Source organism: Euwallacea fornicatus, chromosome 2, assembly GCF_040115645.1.
Source record: "Euwallacea fornicatus isolate EFF26 chromosome 2, ASM4011564v1, whole genome shotgun sequence".
In the NCBI taxonomy this organism is placed as follows: domain Eukaryota; kingdom Metazoa; phylum Arthropoda; class Insecta; order Coleoptera; family Curculionidae; genus Euwallacea; species Euwallacea fornicatus.
The window spans coordinates 4,513,160-4,532,037 of record NC_089542.1 but is presented as its reverse complement, the minus strand read 5'-3'; the positions used below and the strand labels follow the sequence as shown (position 1 = coordinate 4,532,037).

At 37.7% G+C, this 18,878-nt stretch overlaps 2 protein-coding genes and 1 non-coding gene across 5 annotated transcripts; 1 reads left to right on the top strand and 2 right to left on the bottom strand.

Annotated features, from left to right (window-relative positions):
* Positions 1–341: 341 nt before the first annotated feature.
* Positions 342–3,501, bottom strand: Cdk4 (Cyclin-dependent kinase 4). The gene is made up of 6 exons (XM_066298363.1): positions 3,237–3,501; positions 1,981–2,061; positions 1,464–1,930; positions 1,057–1,217; positions 866–1,004; positions 342–811 (listed from the first exon to the last, which is right to left on the bottom strand). The coding sequence occupies exons 2-6, from the start codon at positions 2,051–2,053 to the stop codon at positions 722–724; spliced, it is 930 nt and encodes a 309-aa protein (XP_066154460.1). The 5' UTR covers positions 2,054–2,061; positions 3,237–3,501; the 3' UTR covers positions 342–721.
* A 1,415-nt stretch (positions 3,502–4,916) lies between these two features.
* TRNAP-CGG (transfer RNA proline (anticodon CGG)) lies at positions 4,917–4,988 on the bottom strand. Its single transcript has one exon. It is a non-coding gene; the product is annotated as a tRNA-Pro (tRNA).
* Positions 4,989–5,387: 399 nt separating this feature from the next.
* LOC136345515 (uncharacterized) lies at positions 5,388–18,763 on the top strand. Of its 3 annotated transcripts, none has more exons than XM_066293928.1 (16): positions 5,388–5,917; positions 13,031–13,326; positions 13,372–13,542; positions 13,615–13,925; positions 13,981–14,455; positions 14,974–15,655; positions 15,713–16,007; positions 16,067–16,331; positions 16,389–16,659; positions 16,762–16,978; positions 17,151–17,276; positions 17,332–17,512; positions 17,567–17,722; positions 17,780–17,926; positions 18,032–18,104; positions 18,242–18,763. In XM_066293928.1, the coding sequence occupies exons 1-16, from the start codon at positions 5,839–5,841 to the stop codon at positions 18,355–18,357; spliced, it is 3,861 nt and encodes a 1,286-aa protein (XP_066150025.1). In that variant the 5' UTR covers positions 5,388–5,838; the 3' UTR covers positions 18,358–18,763. The 3 variants fall into 3 exon arrangements, with proteins under 3 accessions (XP_066150025.1, XP_066150017.1, XP_066150006.1); XM_066293920.1 differs by having other exon boundaries at positions 5,389–5,917; positions 13,375–13,542; positions 13,597–13,925; XM_066293909.1 differs by having other exon boundaries at positions 5,389–5,917; positions 13,597–13,925.
* Positions 18,764–18,878: the final 115 nt, after the last annotated feature.

Here is an 18,878-nt window from a genome sequence, read left to right as displayed (position 1 = left end):
GCAAAGTACGTATTCCTCATAGTTATCCTCTAGATAAAGTTGATGAGAGTTGTGTAACGGTACCTTTAATGGGTGCGTCAACACTTTATCAAAATGTGGACATGACTTGTTCAAACAGAGGATAGGGATTTTATATTTTCTTTTCCAATACGAAATATGTATATTGAAGGAGGAAATGTGTGCCAAAAATGAGTCAATGAACTTTTTGATAAGAATAACGCTAAGAAGCATACAAGTATCTGATTGAAATATTGGCAATGTTGAGGAATAGCAGCTAATTGGGAGTATAAATAGAGCTGATATTCTACTAGTGGAGATGCTAGGAATAGAGACAAAAAAACTCGAAAATGCTTTTTATAAGCTTTTAAAACCATAACAGTACGTTCCTAGATTAATCATAATAAAATAAAATACTCCTATATTATTTACAATAAAACTTACAAAACTACTTGTAAAATATAAAACAGTTCTAAAAATACTCAAAAAACCTGTTGGTTTTTATATCTTTATTGTGCATATAAAACCTGAAGAGTTCACATATTTTTGAAAGTTTTAAAAATTAAAATAAATGTAGACATTAAAAACTGAAACAAAACGTAATAAAATCGAGACAAACTGGCACTCAAATCGTGCTAAAAATAAGGAGCAAAGATGGTTTAAACGGGCAGGAAACTAAGAATATAAATCTACTTTTGACATAATTAAAAGTCTAGTTTAATACTTAAGTATTAATGGGCTCTTCGAGGAAATAATCGTGGTTTAAAGCTTCAAGAGCCGTGACGCGTTTATCTGGATCAAAAGCCAACATTTTCTGCAAAGAAAAGACTCAGTTGCTAAAACAACCACAAACGTCTTCTTAGCTCACCGTGACTAAACTTAGAGCTGTCTCGCACATATTCGGCGCCACTGTTTTCAATTCCACCTTCTCGGTAATATGGAACGCGCTCCATTTTATAGGGATGTTTTTTTCAGGCCATTCATTCTTGGGTGGTTTCCCCAAAATCCTGAATAGACAACCTTTTAAGAGAGAATCGAATTTAAGTCCAACCATCCCACCTTAAAACCTCTCCCAATTGCTCGTTCTCGGATTTACCACAAAACAATGGTTTTCTAGTATACAGTTCTACTATGATGCATCCTATGGACCAAATGTCCACGGGAGTTGCATAGGGCAAGCCTAGAAGCACTTCTGGGGCCCTATACCAAAGGGTCACCACCTGGGCATCAAAGATTTGTATTATTAGAGGGCTCATTAAATGACTGCTTCACAATTTTAAAAATATGATATTAAGCCTCAGTAACAGTAAATTTAAATCTCAATAAATAAAAAATAAACTGGTTCAAATTTGAGTTTAAATTCCTTTAAACAAACATTAATACTCTTAGATGAAAAATATGATATTCAATTTTAATTAAATAATGTTAAATCACCATAAATCAAAAACAAATTTATTCAAACTCACAACTGAAGTCAGCTTCATCTCATAGTCATAAGTCTTAGCCAACCCAAAATCGGCTAATTTAATGTGCCCACTGCTCGTTACTAGCAAATTTTGAGGCTTCAAGTCTCGATGCACTATTCTGTTACTATGCAAAAAATCTACTCCTTTAACAATTTCCCTGGACAAATTCCGAATCTCTGTAGTCTGAAACCCTTTGGGGTGCTTCTCAATATACATAGCCAAATCCTGTGCAACGTGCTCAAAGACTAGGAACATCATCAAATCACTACCCATTTGCTGACCGTGACAAATGTCTAGCAATTTGACAATATTGGGGTGGTCATAGGCATTTAGTTGTTTTAAGAGTGCAATTTCCCTGAGGGTGTTCATGGGAATGCCATCCTCAGTTAGGGGGATGCAGACTTTTTTAAGGGCGACTTCTTGACCTGTATGTTTGTTTTTGGCCCGGTAAACTGTCCCGTACGCCCCTGAAGGGATTCGAATGCTTAATGGGGATAGTACGAGGAGTTAGACTTACCTCTGCCGATTTTGTTGATTGCCTCGTAGGTGCTGTGATTACGATCTTGGGGGATGGAGCTCATTTGAGACATTACGAGACCTTAAAAGTGGCTTAAAGTCAGGCTTTAATTCCATGTTTGTTTGAAATTAAGAACAAACCACATTTAAAAAAATTTAAATATATCAAAAGTAAGAATGTCAAATTGTCTTAATTTTTATGCAGTTCATACAATCTTTAAACTTGTGATTCCTAAGAGTTTTTTGCCATAAAAAGAATTGAGTTATTAAAGGTTCAATAAAAAATTTTATACAAATTATAAATAAAATATATTCAATTTCTAAAAGAAAAGTTGTTAATTTTAATGGTTTTTGTGTACCCTTAAAAACTGTTGCTGCATGATATCAGAATTGAAATAGAGATTTCCTTTAGAGTTACTCAAATCTATACCCTTTTTGACCTTGTTTTTAATTTAATTTTTAGCCTAATTAGGAACTGGTCTAACCACCGAAAAAGGGCTTTTGCACACTTAAAAAGCTCAACTCAGTGATTAATAACCTTAAAGATTTTCACTAATTAAGGGCCTAAAAATAAATACATAAAAAATAAGAAAAATCCTGTGACACTTTAAATGCTACTATCAATATTTACTACTTTTAAGGGTAATTTTAAGTTTGAATATATGTAAAAGGGCTTATCAATCTTAAACAAACATACATTAATCAAGGCTTAAGTCAGGAAAACCTAAATTTTACCCTTTTAATGGGATTGTTCAAGGCGCCACAGAGCTATATATTCAAACACTTTTGGGGGGTTACAAAGGGGCACTCAAGGTTTTCAAATTTGACGAGGAGTGTCGAAGTCCATTTAAACCCCTTGAGGACTTTCATATGGGGGTTTGAACTAATACACGACGTTATAAGATACAAGAGATAAACATAAATTTATTGCAAGCAAATCATAATGATTAGTGTAAAATGGTCAATGTTATTTTATACTTTATTTATTTATTATTGTATTTGATAGTAAATTAGGACAATCAGCCTTAAATTCACTAATATGGGTTTGATTTGGGAGTTTAAAAGAGTTAATTAACGGACGTCATCACTTAAAAAATTAGCCAAAAGCTCTGGCTCAGCAAATTTGAAATCTGCAAGTTTTCCAACTTTTCTCATTGAGAAACTTAACTTTCAGTAATATTCTGCATATACCTGCCTTAAGGGCTGTTAATTTGGCGCTGAAACAACCCGAAAATACAATAAAGGCCACTTTCTTACCGAAAAACGTGCTTTACCCAACAGCTTTTATCTCATCAAATCCGTTTGTCAAATCTCAACGCTCGCTTTGCTGGCCAAACTAGTGCCAACTGGTAGAATTTTGTTGTTTCTACGTATTATTGTCACTAAAACCCTGGTTTTATTATGATTTTTGATTAGAAAATGCATTAAGATTGAGAGAAAAACAAGGAAAACATCAGGAAAACTTTTTAAAACAATCAAAACAAACACTCTTTGAAGGCTTGACAGGTGGAAACTTTCGTAGTCATGTAGGCAACCAGATGCACAACTAAACCCTCTGTCAGTGTATGAATGTTAGTGAGCCGGTTATATATCTTTCCTTATCTAATACATTGTATTTCTCTATGGGAGTCAAACAAGCAACTACTCCATAATATTTCTTTTTAGTAAATTATGTGACGTCCTGATTGTTAATAATTATACTAATTTGATTTAAAAATTGTACTGTCTATAGACAGATATACGGAAAAATTGTACTAAATTTAGTACAAAGCTGTTTAAGAGCGATTAATGCTAGTTAAATCCTACAGGGTCCTGGTAATGACTTGCCCTAAACTAATATTTTGTATAGGATCTATGGAAAAGTTGTGTGTATTTGAAAACAGAAAATTTTAAAAATAAAAAAAAGTCCTGATTTTTTAATTACTACGGGGTTTCACCATTGGAATAAATTCTGAGGCTTCTCGTTTTTATTAGGAATATACACATGTCAATCAAATTTAAGAGTTTCTAACTTCCATAATAGAAAGCTCTAGGCAGCTCCATTTTTTCTGAAAATGATCGCCTACATATAATCTAAATATATTAAGAATATAAACTTATATTGCTTCTTGACTTAGGAATTATTAATTAAATGAAATGCCCAAGAAAGATCTTTGTTTGTGGAAAGAGTCGTCTACATCTCTTCTAAAAATCTTGAAAATGTGATCTCAATTCGTCCGAGGGCTTACCAGTTATTCTGACAAACAATTTCCGGACGTTACTGAAATTCACCTAAAGGGAAAATCTAAAAATATACTGAACCTAACAAGGAAAAAATTTAAATTCGTCAATGTAAAATAACTTCATTAGACCAATTACATTAGATTTATGCTAGTACCCACTAATGATAATTAATTAATTGTTCTTAAAGCAGCTCGATAACCTCGGTAGCTACCAGTGAGACAATGTTATAGTAATAGCGCAGTATTTGCTTTGCCATTAAGTACCCATCTAAAGATACTTACAACTGATCTAAACCTATAATATATTCAATGCAACTCATTTAGGTTCTCATGTCAAAGTAAGTATTATACAATAGTGTACATAGTATATTGGGGCAATGTTTGCCCATCACATTTAATGATATATCAATATGCTTAATATGAAATATTTAATCAAGAAATTGCTTTAGTTCGCAATGAATAAGATTAATTAATTTTGCGATGGTTCATCCATTTTGTCAGCACAACAATTTAATGGTAAAACACCCAGATCATTCAGAATTCGACCTTCAACTTTCCCATTGCGACCGGTCAGGTATGACACATATCGGAGAAAGTCTTGTCGGGTTTCCTAAAACGTATTGCGATGTGTGGGTGTTTCATCAACAGTTTATTTTTATAGTGCAATATATGTTGTGTTGATAAATATACAGGGCATGCAAAAAAAGTGTTCAAAGGGCTCGTCCGGGATTTGAACCCGGGACCTCTCGCACCCGAAGCGAGAATCATACCCCTAGACCAACGAGCCGATGGGTGCCAGTGAGCCCATGGCCCATCTGCTAGTAGACCCTACGGTTGGTAGATTATTACGAATATTTGTAGCAGTAGTGTGAAGATACTGATCTCGGGTTCGATACCTCACTATTAACTTCTAAATTTAAACGAAAATTTCGCAGAATATTAAGGAGACTTTTATAACCAATTTCCCAAATTTCTTTGCAATATTTTCTCATTTTTGGATGTGAATAATTGCAATTATCACCCATCATATGTAATTACATTGAAATAATTAGAAATTACAAATTCTCCCATGATAGCACTCCTGGTAATTGCTTGCAACTGCATAGGGAGTGGGTCCATATAACACATTCCTTTTCGGGTACGACATACTGTGGTTAGCAGGAGTTGAAGCCCCACCTGCAGCACTAAAGACTGTCTACACATTTCTTCGCGGCGGTTCCGTTACTTTAGCAGTCTGCTGGAACCATCGGGTACCCACCGTTTGTCGTGCATGTCCGGTTTCTTCACTATTAAATTGAAGATTTCACTTAAGTGAATGTGTGTGTGATGGTGACAATTTCGGCATTTGGCAATACAAGAAAATGTAAGGATATCGCTTTATTTTGTGATGAAGAAACATGGCGGACCTCGTGAAGATGACGCGGATTAAAGATGACCCAAATAACCAGTGACGAAGTCGAGAATTATCTCGTGGCAATATCACGTTAATTATCTTGAAATCAAAGAACTGTTATATTACACATCATAAATCATCATGTGTAAAGGATCATAGTGTTTTTTTCACCGGAAAAATTGTACTATAGAGGAGTTTGTTCAGTGGTATGACAGGTGAATATCATCAGTGAAGTTACTTTGAAATGGGGTCAGTTCAGATTCCATCGCGGACACTTGCCGCTTGCTGTGTAGGATTACTGTTGATGATGGTGTCTGGTATAGGTAAGGCTTCTTTTGGTTATACAAATAACGGCAGGTACTTGTTCTGGTTCGAGAACTGTGCTCTGAGAAGGTCCACATACATATGAGCTTTGCTTGTGACATTCTGTACTGACTTTACTATGGACAATAATTTCCATGTAAAGTAGCGAATCTAGTTCATGTATTCAGCGTTTCAAGTGTATGTATAAACGCTCACATCCGCCTAAAAGCAGCCTTCCAGGGCCTTTCAGTTGGAAGTTATAAATCATCAATCTTGGTCTTGCACGATGTTCAAAATTTGGTTGGGATCCTTATTACTCACTCTCAGGCATAACATCTAATGAAAGTAGCGGAACCCACCTATATTTTGCCAATTTGAAGAGGGCACGTGGATGTTTTCAATCTCTGAAGAGGAGCCTTTTGGAGATTTGCTTTTGGAAGTTACGAAATTTCGATCTCGGTTGAACCCTTGAGTAAACTTATTGAGTCGCACCTATAAGTTAACACTCGAATTCAGCTCGTTTATTCAAAGGTTGAAGGGGCATGTTGCTACTGTTGATAATTTCGAATTGAAGTAACAGAAGTAGTTTAAAAGTACATACCGACTAGTTCATTTCGCCCCATAGAAGCTTTTTAGACGAGTTGAACGATCGGAGAAGAGTTTTGGTCATGCCCCGTTTCTCTTACATACAAATGAAAATCTAAGAACTGAAATGTGTAAATATTTCTCAAGTTTAAAGGGTACATCTACGTAGACCTCCTCCCCCCTCCCTCCCCCCACCCAAAAAAGGAACCGTCTATATTCCTTCATTCGATATATACAAATTTCCGAACTGGATGAGCCTTCAAGTGGACTAATTCGAGTTTTGATTTTGCCCAATTACTGCCTTATCTATAACTTTAACTGAAGCAGCGAAAGCAGCTTATATTTAAAACGCATTAATCTTACATATAGCGGGTTACTTTCCCAAAACAGGAATTTTCCGAAATGGTTTCTGTTGGAAATTATTCAAATTTGTTTCAACCTTCGAGCAGACTTATACAGTTTTGGTTAGGTTCCGATTCTGCTGTTCATAACTAGCACTCTAAGTAGTGAATTAAGCTAATATTTTTGATATTTTAAGAACACATATGGATGATTACTTTCTATGAATAGAGATCTTCCAAGGCCTTTTATTTGGAAAAAAAAACCAATAGCGGCTAAGTCCCCGAGTATACAAACAGGGTGTTTGGTAGATAGTTCGGGATACCGAATAGGGTATTAGAGGAGGTCATTCTGAATTCATTTACCCAAACATATCTATATAACAAAGTGTTACCATTTTTCTGATAATTAAATTTTTTATATTTTTTAATTTGACCGTGCTTTTTTACAATTATTGAAGTGTAGAAAAACAAGTCCTTTTATCACAAAACATTTCTAAACCTTTTTATTATGTAAGAATGATTTTTGTGAATAATTTAAGTTATAAAATCTAAAAGGGTTTTGTGATTTTCCTAGAACTTCATAAATATGATGTTCCTAGTTTGTAGTACAGCAAAAATCAAAATCCAGATGTGTATCGTATTTAAAGTTTTAGATGTTAGTTTATTCATGTTTCTCAAAAACTTCCTTAGGAAATGGTTTTTCACTTCTTGTGGAAAGTATCTTAAGAAATACTTTATAAATTAGAGAAATTAATCTTAAAAGTTTTAAGTATCTACCAAGCGCTTTCGCCAAAACTTAAGTTAGCCATTTATATATTAGCTGAAGATAGATTTCCAGATATTCGAGGTTTTTGGTTTTTTTTTTAATTTTTAATTCGGTCTGCATATTCGCATGAAACCACTGGCATATGAACAGTAAATTCAAAATGGAGACCATTTAAACGCCAGAATTAATCAAACTGCGCAACGACTTAACCGAGACATGAGGATTAGAGCGTGTAGATTTATTGAGAATGATAATTCTAATTTTAAACACAATAAATAAATTATTAATGATTTATTTACCGTTATTTGTGATTTTTAAATTTTTTTCGAAATCAACTAACAAATCCCCAAATACGTCCTTTCTTTACATTGGAAAATCAAATATTATTTTATAGTATTAAATATTACTTAAAGCGAATATGCAGACCGTGTTAAAAATTATAAAAACCCAAAAATGTCGAATATCTGGAAACCTATCGTGAGATAATACATGGCGAGTTTAAATTCTGGCGAGTGCGCTTGTTGGATACTTAAAATTTTTTAGATTAATTGCTCTAATTTTTAAAACATTTCTTAAGAAAATTTGCACAAGAACTGAAAGACCATTGCCTAACGAAAGTTTTAAGAAATTCAAATAAATTTACACCCAAGCGTTCAACGAAACCCACGTTCGAAGTGGACTCTGCTGTACTACAAACTAGGAGAATCATGTGTGTGAAGTTCGAGGAAATTAAAAAAGCCATTTTACATTTTACGGCTTAAATAATCAATTCATGTATAATAAAAAAGTTTAGTATATTTTTGTGACAAAAGGGCTTGTTGTTCTTCTGCACTTTAATAATTGTAGAAAAGCATGGTCAAATTAAAAAATATTAAAAAATTAATTATCAGGAAAACTGTAACATTTAGTATATATGTATATGTTTGGTTAAATCTATTCAGAATATCTTTCTTTGATTCCCTATACAGTATTCTGCACTACCTACTAAACACCCTGTATAAAGTTTTGGGGACGTATCATTGCTCTTGCGTAGAACATCCTACTCATGCGGCAGAATTATTTCATATTTAGATCGTTTCAAAGGTACAACATATAGATGGTTACTTCTTCCTAACTGTATACTTTCAGAAACTGTTCTTTCGAATATAAAAATGTCGAGTAATTATTCAATCTTCAATTACATTAATAGAATTTTGGTTATGCCCCGTTTCTTCTGCTCATAACTATCCACCGAAGTAGTCAATTGACTTCATACTTGCAGCATTTAAAAAATATATGTGGATGATTACTTTCCCCCAACAGAAACCTTCGAGACTCTGTAGATTGGGAGATACAAATGATCAAACTTAGTTAAATCATGGAGCACACTTATTGGATCCTGGTGATAGCGCGCTGTACCTGCTCATAACTTCCAAATCGAGTTTTGAAATTAGCTTATATTCGTGAGGTTCTAAGTGTACATATGAGTGCTTGTTTCCATCAAACAGAAAGCTCGTAAAGTCTTTTATAGGAAAGTATCAAATTTTTAAACTAAGCTGAACCAGAAGGAAAGTTTCTGGTTCATGATCATATCCTGCCTTACTCAGGACCAGAACTTAAAAACCGGTACGTAAATAGAATTCGCAATTTAAGCACTGTAAGAGTATACATGAATAAACTCTTAGTCACCTATCAAATGAACATTATAGGACCTGTCTACTCGGAAGTCAAATTTTTTTAACTTTCCAAATAACACACCGATTCTGGCCAATTTTTCCATAACAACTAACCTTTTTGGAATCAATTGCCGATCTCTGTTAGACTATTTAAATACCTCAGAGCACCAAAATCCATAAAACTTGTGTTGCCCAGTATCGCGATGGTACCAGTACCGGAGTTTCGCCTTTCCCTCTTTCGCTCTAAGCATTCGCAAGTACTCAAAGCCTCATTAGTATATTCCAAAAAATCAATAATAAGAAGCAAACCTGTGATTTGTGATTTCAAGAGTTTAGGACAGAAAAGGAAAATTCAAATTTTATTTTTCAATCAATAAAACTCAAAGTTAACGACCATTTTCTTAAAAATAATCTTTTGTTGACATTGTTTACTTAACTGAAGGCTTGAAAAACAAATTCCAAATTTGGTTGACAAGATACGATCTGAAGGACATCAAATTTTACATTTGAGGTTATATTTTGACTTGCTTTCATTTTCCCATTTATTGCTGCTGTCATTGTTCAATACTGAGAGACCGAAAGAGATACGTCGATCTAGGAATTTGAGAGGAGTAGATAATATAGATGCTAGAATATACAAGAACCTCTTCGCACTTATCATGCGCAGCAAGCAGTACTACAACAAAAATATTTCGAAAAAGGTGTTACTGGGCCAGTGTCATTAAAATGGGCATAGTGCGCCTTGAAAAAAATGCGGAATACATTACTCCTTAGTCCTCACTTAGAAGGAATTGATTAGCTCTTGGGCGCACCTTTGACCAACTAACGGAGGCTTAACGGTACTGCCAGAGAACCAACAACTAATTTTATTGTACTTCTCAATGAGAAAGAGATCGCGTGCACGGAAATAATTATTTTTTTGATGGGCGGTACCCTTGGCTTACATTAAGTACCAAACCCATTCGGTCGTTCCACAGATTGTACCGTATAGGTAAGGATGGTACCACCCAAGAATCAGATTCTTTATGTCACAAACCTAGACGGAAAGATAGTAACGTGTATTGACGTAAAGTTTCCGCGTGTCGGTGAAGGTACCAAAAGTAGAAAGTGACTGCACAAACGAAGAATTCTTCATATTGTCATCGTACCGTACAAATTGGACATGGTACCGTTGGCTGGAAAATGCGCTTTAGTTTTAATTAGTCGCGTTACGAGGTTTCTTTACGTTCTTGTTTCATCTATTTGATCACTTATGTAACGCGAAAAGCTTTCATTCGGTACCATTCATAGAAAAAATCGTATAGTATAGCTGTTTGACCAGAGAGGGCAGTGAGTTGTTCCAAATAGTTAATGGAAAGGGCAACTCATATATGGTGATACAAAAAACTGAGAGAAAATGCTTAAAACCAGATGCTGCTGAGAAGATTTTAATAATTCTCATTAATTCACGATGAATTATAACTGCACATGTGCAAACAATCGACCATTGTTTTGTCACCTTACACCCGATTTCACTTCATTTTCTAGGATTAATCATTTCCCTTCTCTCTTTCACGTAAAGAAGTTGCATTACACATAATGCAATTGCAACGAGAAGAATTTCGAATCTATGAATAAGTACTTTTACATCGGATCAAAGTCATAGTCATAGTCACGGTCAGCCAGATTGGTGCACACGTGCCAAAGAGAGCATGAACCTCTGTTGTGTGTAATTGTTTAACTGTTTTTTTGAATATTTATCGAAGCCATAACGACTCCTTTGGTGAATGTACCGTGGTTCATTATGGGTTTATGTTAAACGCGTAAAATTGGCAGCATTTTTGACAGATTTGACGTTTGACGCTGTGTTGACATTTTTGACGCCGCGGGCGGGATAATTTTAGAAATAACTTAGATGAATGCAAACAAGAAAGATTTGAGAATAGTAAGAGCTGTTGCGCCTGCGTGTTTGTGGCCCTGTGAGTTGAGTTCTGCTGCTTGCGGTCGAGGATTCGGTCAGGGTGCGCACAGAACACGACAGATGGCACTGGTGGGATATTGTCCTACAGGCCCAAAATACCTGCCGTTGAAATTGCGATTTATGCCACCTCAGAAAACGAGGTTTTCTCAGGAGAAATTTTGCTATTTTTTGTTGTTTAAAGGTAAAATCCACGTTTCTTTTAAATAATTCGCGTACTGCATATATTAACTGCATCTGTTGCTGTATCAAGTAAAAGGTAAAAGTTACCGTTCGAAAATTAGCATGTAAACCATATGGCGATCATTCGGTAAACAATAAGTATTACTGCTTTTTCTGGTCTGTTACAACCTAGTGGTATTTCCTTACTAGCATTTTTTTTAAATGTCTGAAGTACCACACAAGAACCCCTTAGTCTCTTTTGGTACGGAGTCAAAAATTCGCGTCTATCCATGAACTCTAAGTGGCGAACTGAGCTGATATTTTTGATATACTGAAAGTATACTGGGTGTATCAGATTTAATGTGACATCAATTGTCTTATTACCTCGTAGCTACTTTTAACTATCGAAGTAGAACCTTTTGCTTCCATGCTAGAAAGTCGCAAATTTTGTTGAATCCTCAAGGAGGCTTGAGGACGCGTGATTGTGCATGTTACATTGGATCGCGAATTCCAAATAAAATCACGAATTGAGCTGAATTTTTGAAGATGTGTAGAGTATATGCGAGTACCTTCAGTAATCGAAAAAGGCTTTTCCATCTTTTCTCGTTTCAGGACTAAAAATTCGCAATCTTCGGTGGACCCTCAATGTAGACATCTCACGTCTCGGTGCTGTATGTTGTATTTGTCCATAAATTCTAAATAAAGTAGCGAACTGAACTCAACTTTCCAGCATGTTTAGAGTATATACAAGTGACTTCAAGAACCGAAAAAGAACTTCATATACTTTCTCGTTTCGGGATTAAAAATTCGTAACTTGAGTGCACCTTCGTGCAGGCACATCGAGTTTCGGTGACGTGCTGATACGTTTATCTATAAATTCCGAATAAAATACCGAAACTGAGCTCATATTGTCAGGAAATTTAAAGTGTATGTAACTCGAACCTGAACTAAAAATTCGTAAATTTGGTTGAATCCTTCAGTATACTTTTGGAGTTTTAGCAATGATCTGCACCTTATGTTCATAATTTACAAATTAAAGTGCGAACAGAGCTCATGTTTTCAATATCTTATGTGCACATATAGATGGTTATATCGACTATCAAAGAACATTCTATCAACTTTCATTTGCTAGATGTTTCTTGATGCTTGCTAGATGCAAATCACATTTCATTGACCCCTCCAGTAGATTTTTATGTTCAGATGGTTTCCGGTTGCTTCTGCCCACAACATTGAAATAAAACGGCGGATTTGCTTCATATTTTCAGCACTATAAGGGTATATGTAGGTCTTTACCACTATTCCCAAATAGGAACCCCTTTCTATTGGGAAGTTACACATTTTTAAACTTAGATTGGACCTTTAGGTTTGTTTATTAAGGCTTACTGCAGAGTTTTATTCAATTTTTACACTTTTTTTTGTTTAATATTTTTTTTCCAATCTCACATGAATTTATGAGTGCAACAACTTTAATATTTCTCATTTGCCTCATAGCCTCTTAACGAAAGACCCGTGAAAGACCCCAACAACAGCTTTCTCCATTCACTTTCCCTCACGCCTAATTAAATTACAACTCCGCTTATTATTATGCATCTTTGTTTTCAAAGACATACTACACAAATATTGTTTTTAAATTCATTCAAGTCAATACTTATGATATTCCATTTCAGGATCAGCTGATTTATACCCCAACTCCTTCATATCACCCAACTCGGCCAACCAACCCAAAGCTCAATTGAAGTCTATTGAAACCACCAATGAGCCAATCGGAAAATTTTCACCTTCTAACGTAATAGAGGGTAGCTCAGTGCACAATGAGAGGGTGGAAAGATCCGCAGATCCAATATTATCAAAGACTTCTGCAGGGGATAGTCTGATTTTGTATAAGAACATAGAAGATGCCTTTGAGAGCAATGATGTGGAGCTTTCAGGGAGGTTGGGAAATTTTATTCAACCCTCGAAAACGGTAAGTCCTCTAATATCTTTAGGCAAAATCTAAGCGTGAAAATAGCAGGATAAGGACGCTTATTTTGGGGGATTGCGCGCCACCACAGAGCCGGCTTCGGGGGAAGGGCGTGGGGCTCTGCAGGGCCGGTCTCTGCACGAGCCCCAGGAAATCACCCCCACTGCGACAGTGACGACTTCTGCTACCCACTCGATTAATCCAGACAAACCTCGTCAGGTATTTTTACCCTTAACAGCTTTTATAATTTGTCATTTTCTGATTGTCTTTAAGGCTAACCCGGATATTCAGGACATTATCACCGGACTAGTGAAACTGCTCAATGGAAATGTCAATGTGCAGACCAATACTGCCCCTGGAGGCATGGGGAGACCTCTACGACCTGTGTCTACACGAATAAACAACCGGGGACCCCCTCAAATTACTGATGTTCCGGATTTGCCGCCTGATTTCGATGTGCCTGCCCCTCCTTTGCCGCCCCCTCCAATGTCAACTCGACACCCCTATCCCTTCGATTTACCCCCTAATAATATGTCCCCTAAGAGACCTTTCGGCGGGACTGGCATCCCTTTAGGAGCTGAGGGAGGGGGAAAGAGACCTGGGTAAATTTCTTTGAAAAAAAAAAAACAAAATCTTAATGCGTTTTTTCAATTCAAGTTTTTACCGTCCAGTGACAATCCTCCCATGGCATAGGAGGCGGCCCTCCAAGCGCCCCAACCCCAACATCCCCCACTACAGGCCAATGCCCACTATGAGCAACTCTGATCTCATTAGTCTCACTTCAGAAAAGCCTCCAGAAGACATTTTGACTCTGGATTTAGGGTCGCAATTTGAGGGACCCCACGATAACCCTCATGAAAATTCCCACGAAAAGGCTCATAATACTCCTCATGAGAATTCTCAAGATAACTCCCATGAGGACCATCAAGATTATCCTCATGAAGACAGTGTACATAGTGAATTGGTGGTGGATAGAGAAGAGGAGGGAGATACAAGGGTAGATGGGATTGAGACTATACACAATGAGGCAACAACGAACTCTATTCTGGAGGTTTCCGAAGGGGTAGATTTGGAGATTGCGGAGTTTGAAAGGAAGAAGGAGAAAAATCCGAAACCTGAGAAATCTACTAAGGTTAGAGAAATTGGAGGTTTGACCCCCATTCTGCTCAATCCTTGAGTTTTTCTATTGGATTTTATTTATTATTTGATTCATTCTATGGATTAGAATTTCTGTGTGTGTGTTTAGTGCGCCATAATGTTCAGGGGCGTAGTGAAGGAATTTCTATAAACTGTGAAAAATTTGAAAGGATTAGTTTTGGAAAAGTCTTCTAATTCCTCGGAAAAATCATAATGATACAACATCGCTGATTTTTCGATGCAATTTTCTTTTCTGAAGTGAGAGGTGTACTCAACGCGGTTCTTAAAAATTATGGAAATGTTTGGAAGAGTTCTGTAAGTTACTCCTCCAAAATTGGTTAATTTCTTCAGAAATATACTACGTCGCTGTATCCTACAATTTTCTTTGCTGCTTATAAAATCAAGAGATATTCTATCTTCCTCTTCAAAATTTAAGAATTTACTTATGGGTCGAAATAACCTTTAGTAAAAAATTCTCTTTTTTAGATAATAACTCTATCTTTATTTATTTAGGTCACTCTAGTAAAACCGACAATGAAGACGGACTTATCCATCCTGGAAACACCAATTTCTTTAATCACGGAGGAGAGCATTACACCTTCTTTCACTCCAAGTTCCTCCTCCGCCTCCTCCTCCTCCTCCTCTTCCTCCTCCTCCTCCTCCTCGTCCTCTTTCCTTTCTAGTGAGGGCAGTTCCATTATATATCCATCCAATGTCTCCAAAGAGACTATTTCAACTACTGAAATACCCACTGCATCAAATTTCATAGAGTCTTCAAAAATACAACCTTCAGTATCGTCAAATATTCCTCTAATTGAATCTTCTATTCATGAAACTGCTCTCGAAGTTTCAGTAGCATCTGCTCCTGATTCAGCTTCCTCTTCAAATCCGAGCAGCATTGAAACTCCCAGCCTCAGCACAACAGTAATACCCTCTGTATCATACTTCTCTCCTCTTTCCTCCTCCTCTCTCTCTTCCCTCGAAACATCTACAGTTCCTCCCATTGGCTATAGACCTCGTCCAGGTATCGTTCTGGATGATACAGAATATAAACCCGGAAAAATCAATCAACACCAACCCATCATCACCAGACCTCCAGTGAGTGCCATTGGTGACGTCTTCGACATCACAGTTTCAGCAATTCAAGGTCAGGGTGAAGCTTCGGCAGGTTCCGGACATCCCTATATCATCCCTGGTAAGATTCGCCGTCAAGTCCTAAAGAAGGTTTTTTTATATGATTTATTTGGGGCAGTTGAGCTGGATCATTTGGGGAGTCAAAGTGATGTAATCACCTCTCCAATAGGGAGTGAAGGGTTTGTTTCAATAGACGGTAAAAGAACTTATCTGAATTTGTTCGGAGAGAACTCGGAGCCAAGTTCAGTAGCTGCAGTGGGTATTAAACCCAGTGCACCATCAAATAACCAGGTCGTGCAGGGAACCAGTTTTGTGGAGCAAGAAAAGCCTGTGAAACCCAACTATGGATCGGTAAAGCCTGCGAGGAGGCCTCAGTTTGGTAGACCTAGGCCCGGTCAACAACCTCCAGTAAGGTATTCCTTTCCATCTCCTTATTCTCCCAGAGAAATGATTTCAATTATTTTCACTATAGGATTGATACCTGTATCGTTGGAGATGATTCTACATGTGATGTGTCCCAACACGAGATCTGCAGAACTGAATCTGGGGTCAGTGCCTGCCACTGCCGCCCAGGAACCGCCCGCAGGAAACACAGAGACCCTTGTCGGAAAATAGTTTCAGTTTTAGTCTCCCTAAGGGTGGATAGAATCTACGAACGTAGAATTGTATGGGCAAACGAACTGTTGGAAAAAAGCAGTGACAGCTACGAGCAACTCTCCTTTGAAGCGGAAAGGGCTGTAAGTTTCACATACTTCCCTATCTCTTAATTCAGCCCTTAAACTCCTCAATTGTAGCTAGAATCTGCCATGTCCATGACGCCTTTCAGTGATGAGTACCTTGGATCCAAAGTCAACAATATTTATCAAGGAGATAGATCTCAGGGACATGCAGGGGTGTTTGTCAATATTACTTTGCAGTTGGAGGAAAATGCGGATACGTCTCGCCCTTCTGTGAGAGGTGATATACAGAAGCATCTGTTGGGGGTAATCCAAAGGCGGAGCAACAACGTGGGCAATAGTGCTTTGTGGGTGGACAGTCCTCCTGGATCAGTGTCAAGTTTGCAAGGTAAATGAATGTTTTGTCGAAAGACCTTTTCTGTTCTTCCCACGTCGGAATAGTTTCTAAAAATCAAAACTTTTGGAATTTTTAAATAAACTTCTTTCATAGATCTGGATGAATGTTCCTCCCCTGATTTGCATGACTGCCACGCCCAAGCGGACTGTATCAACACCTTCGGCAGCTTCAAGTGCGAGTGCCGAGAAGGGTTCAAAGACCCCTGGGGGGACAACAAGCATAGGGCAGGACGCCACTGTGAGCAATGTCCCTCCTCCCATTGTAACAATAGAGGAGAGTGCAAGTACTCCAATGGCCAGGAAATCTGCTCGTGAGTAACAGAGATAGGGAAAATTTAATATGACACCTGGTGGGCGAAAAGGAAACGTAAGAAAGCATATTTGCATAACGTTTTACTTGCGGTTCGCGGCAGCCTCATCCTCCAAGCTCATCCCCAAAATTTAAAATTACAAGGTTGCCAATTTCACTTTTTTCTATAATAGCTGCACCGGCAACTACTATGGTAATCAATGTGAACTGGATGGGGAAGTCCTGGGTGTAGCTATAGGAGCCAGTGTTGCCGCCATCATAATTATTGGACTGACTTTAGTGTGCCTGGTTATGTGGAGGTGACTGTTTTCAACATTCCTTGTTAACTTAATTCTGACACTTAATATTTGACAGCCGCAAGTGGAGCAGAGAACAAAAAGCTGCAGTGGGAAGTCCTGTATTCGGTTACATGGCAACAGCAAGCAACACTGTCAAAACACCAGTGATGGGAGCGCCACCGTATCAACTTACCCTCGAAGACCGTCTGCGCTGGGCACAGATTGCTGACGTCATGGCGCAAGCCAATCACTATGCAGTAATCCCCTCTCATCTTTTAATGATCTTAACCTTGAAATTTTATGCATTTTAGCCCGAACCAGGTTTGGCCCCCACTCGTCCCTCATCGGCCATGTTCGGATACCCAACGTTGCCGATAAACAATACGCTTCAACGACATCCTGCGTCAATTTACGGGGGCGCCACCGGCGCTTTGCCTCCAGTGCCCATGCCGAGGCTTACTTTGCAGGTAAGTTTTTGTTGTCATACTGAAGGAGTTTTGAGCCTGATTTCGAGGGTTTTTTAGGCACAGCTGGCGAGTAAAGCGGCCAGTGTTCAAAGTATGAAGCATTTGGATAATAGTAGTTCTAGCGAGGAGGAGGACAAGATCGATTTGCTGGGCAGGAACTTCCATGTGCCGAGGCCGAAAAGTAGGAGTAATGCTTCTATTGCTGTGAGTAGTTGAGGTCCCATCCATTTCTCCTTTCTCTCGCTCTTCTTACCTTCCACCCTCTTTCTCCGTATCTCTTTTTATATGGTTCTCTCACTTCCCCGACAGAACCAAAGCGGGATCTATTACGACGTGGACTACGACCAAAACGAGATCTACAAACCGGGAGGAATTCCGATGAGTACGTATGGCCGAGCACCGTTTTTTAGAAACTCTTAGCCGCCACTAAACACACGACAAACCACCATAAACACGCTGTATATAGCTGCGCGCTACCAACCGCTCCCACTAACTAACTGCGCAATTTTGTGTCTTTAGAGGTGTTGACCGGGATCGGTGGCTGTAGACTTAATAAGAACGACTACGATTTTTGGCTCTACGAAGACTTTCACTCTGAAAGAAAACGAGGGAAAAGTCCCACGACTTCCTTATGACACGACTCTGTTTCTGAACAAAAAAAAACTGACAAGAAAAATTTATTTAGATTAGAAAATTAACTCTAACATAGCTCAAAAGTTTGTGGACACTCGTTCAGCCGTCATCCGATGGTCATTCGAAATGACAGTCATTACTTGAACCGATCTGAAAAACCTTAACACTCGGGATCTGATCATCCGTTATCAAACGGACGTTGGTCATTGGAATGGGCATCTCATCGGCGGATGACGGAGGCACGAGCGGATGCTTTAAACATCAGTAGACTGTTTTACTAAACGTATTTCTAGGTACTTTTTGGTAGGTTTTAAGGTCTGTATTATCTTTGTATATATAATTTGCCCATAAGAGGTACCACTAATTTTATTTATAAACATGGTTCTTTAATATATTAGTTATGAATAATGATGTGTTTTTTGCTCCTTTTCTGGCAATGCCGAAAAGCATTGGCGTGTAATGTTTCATTTAAAAATTATTTCAAATGTCACTTTCGCAAATTGAACCGTTGTTCGAGGTTTGT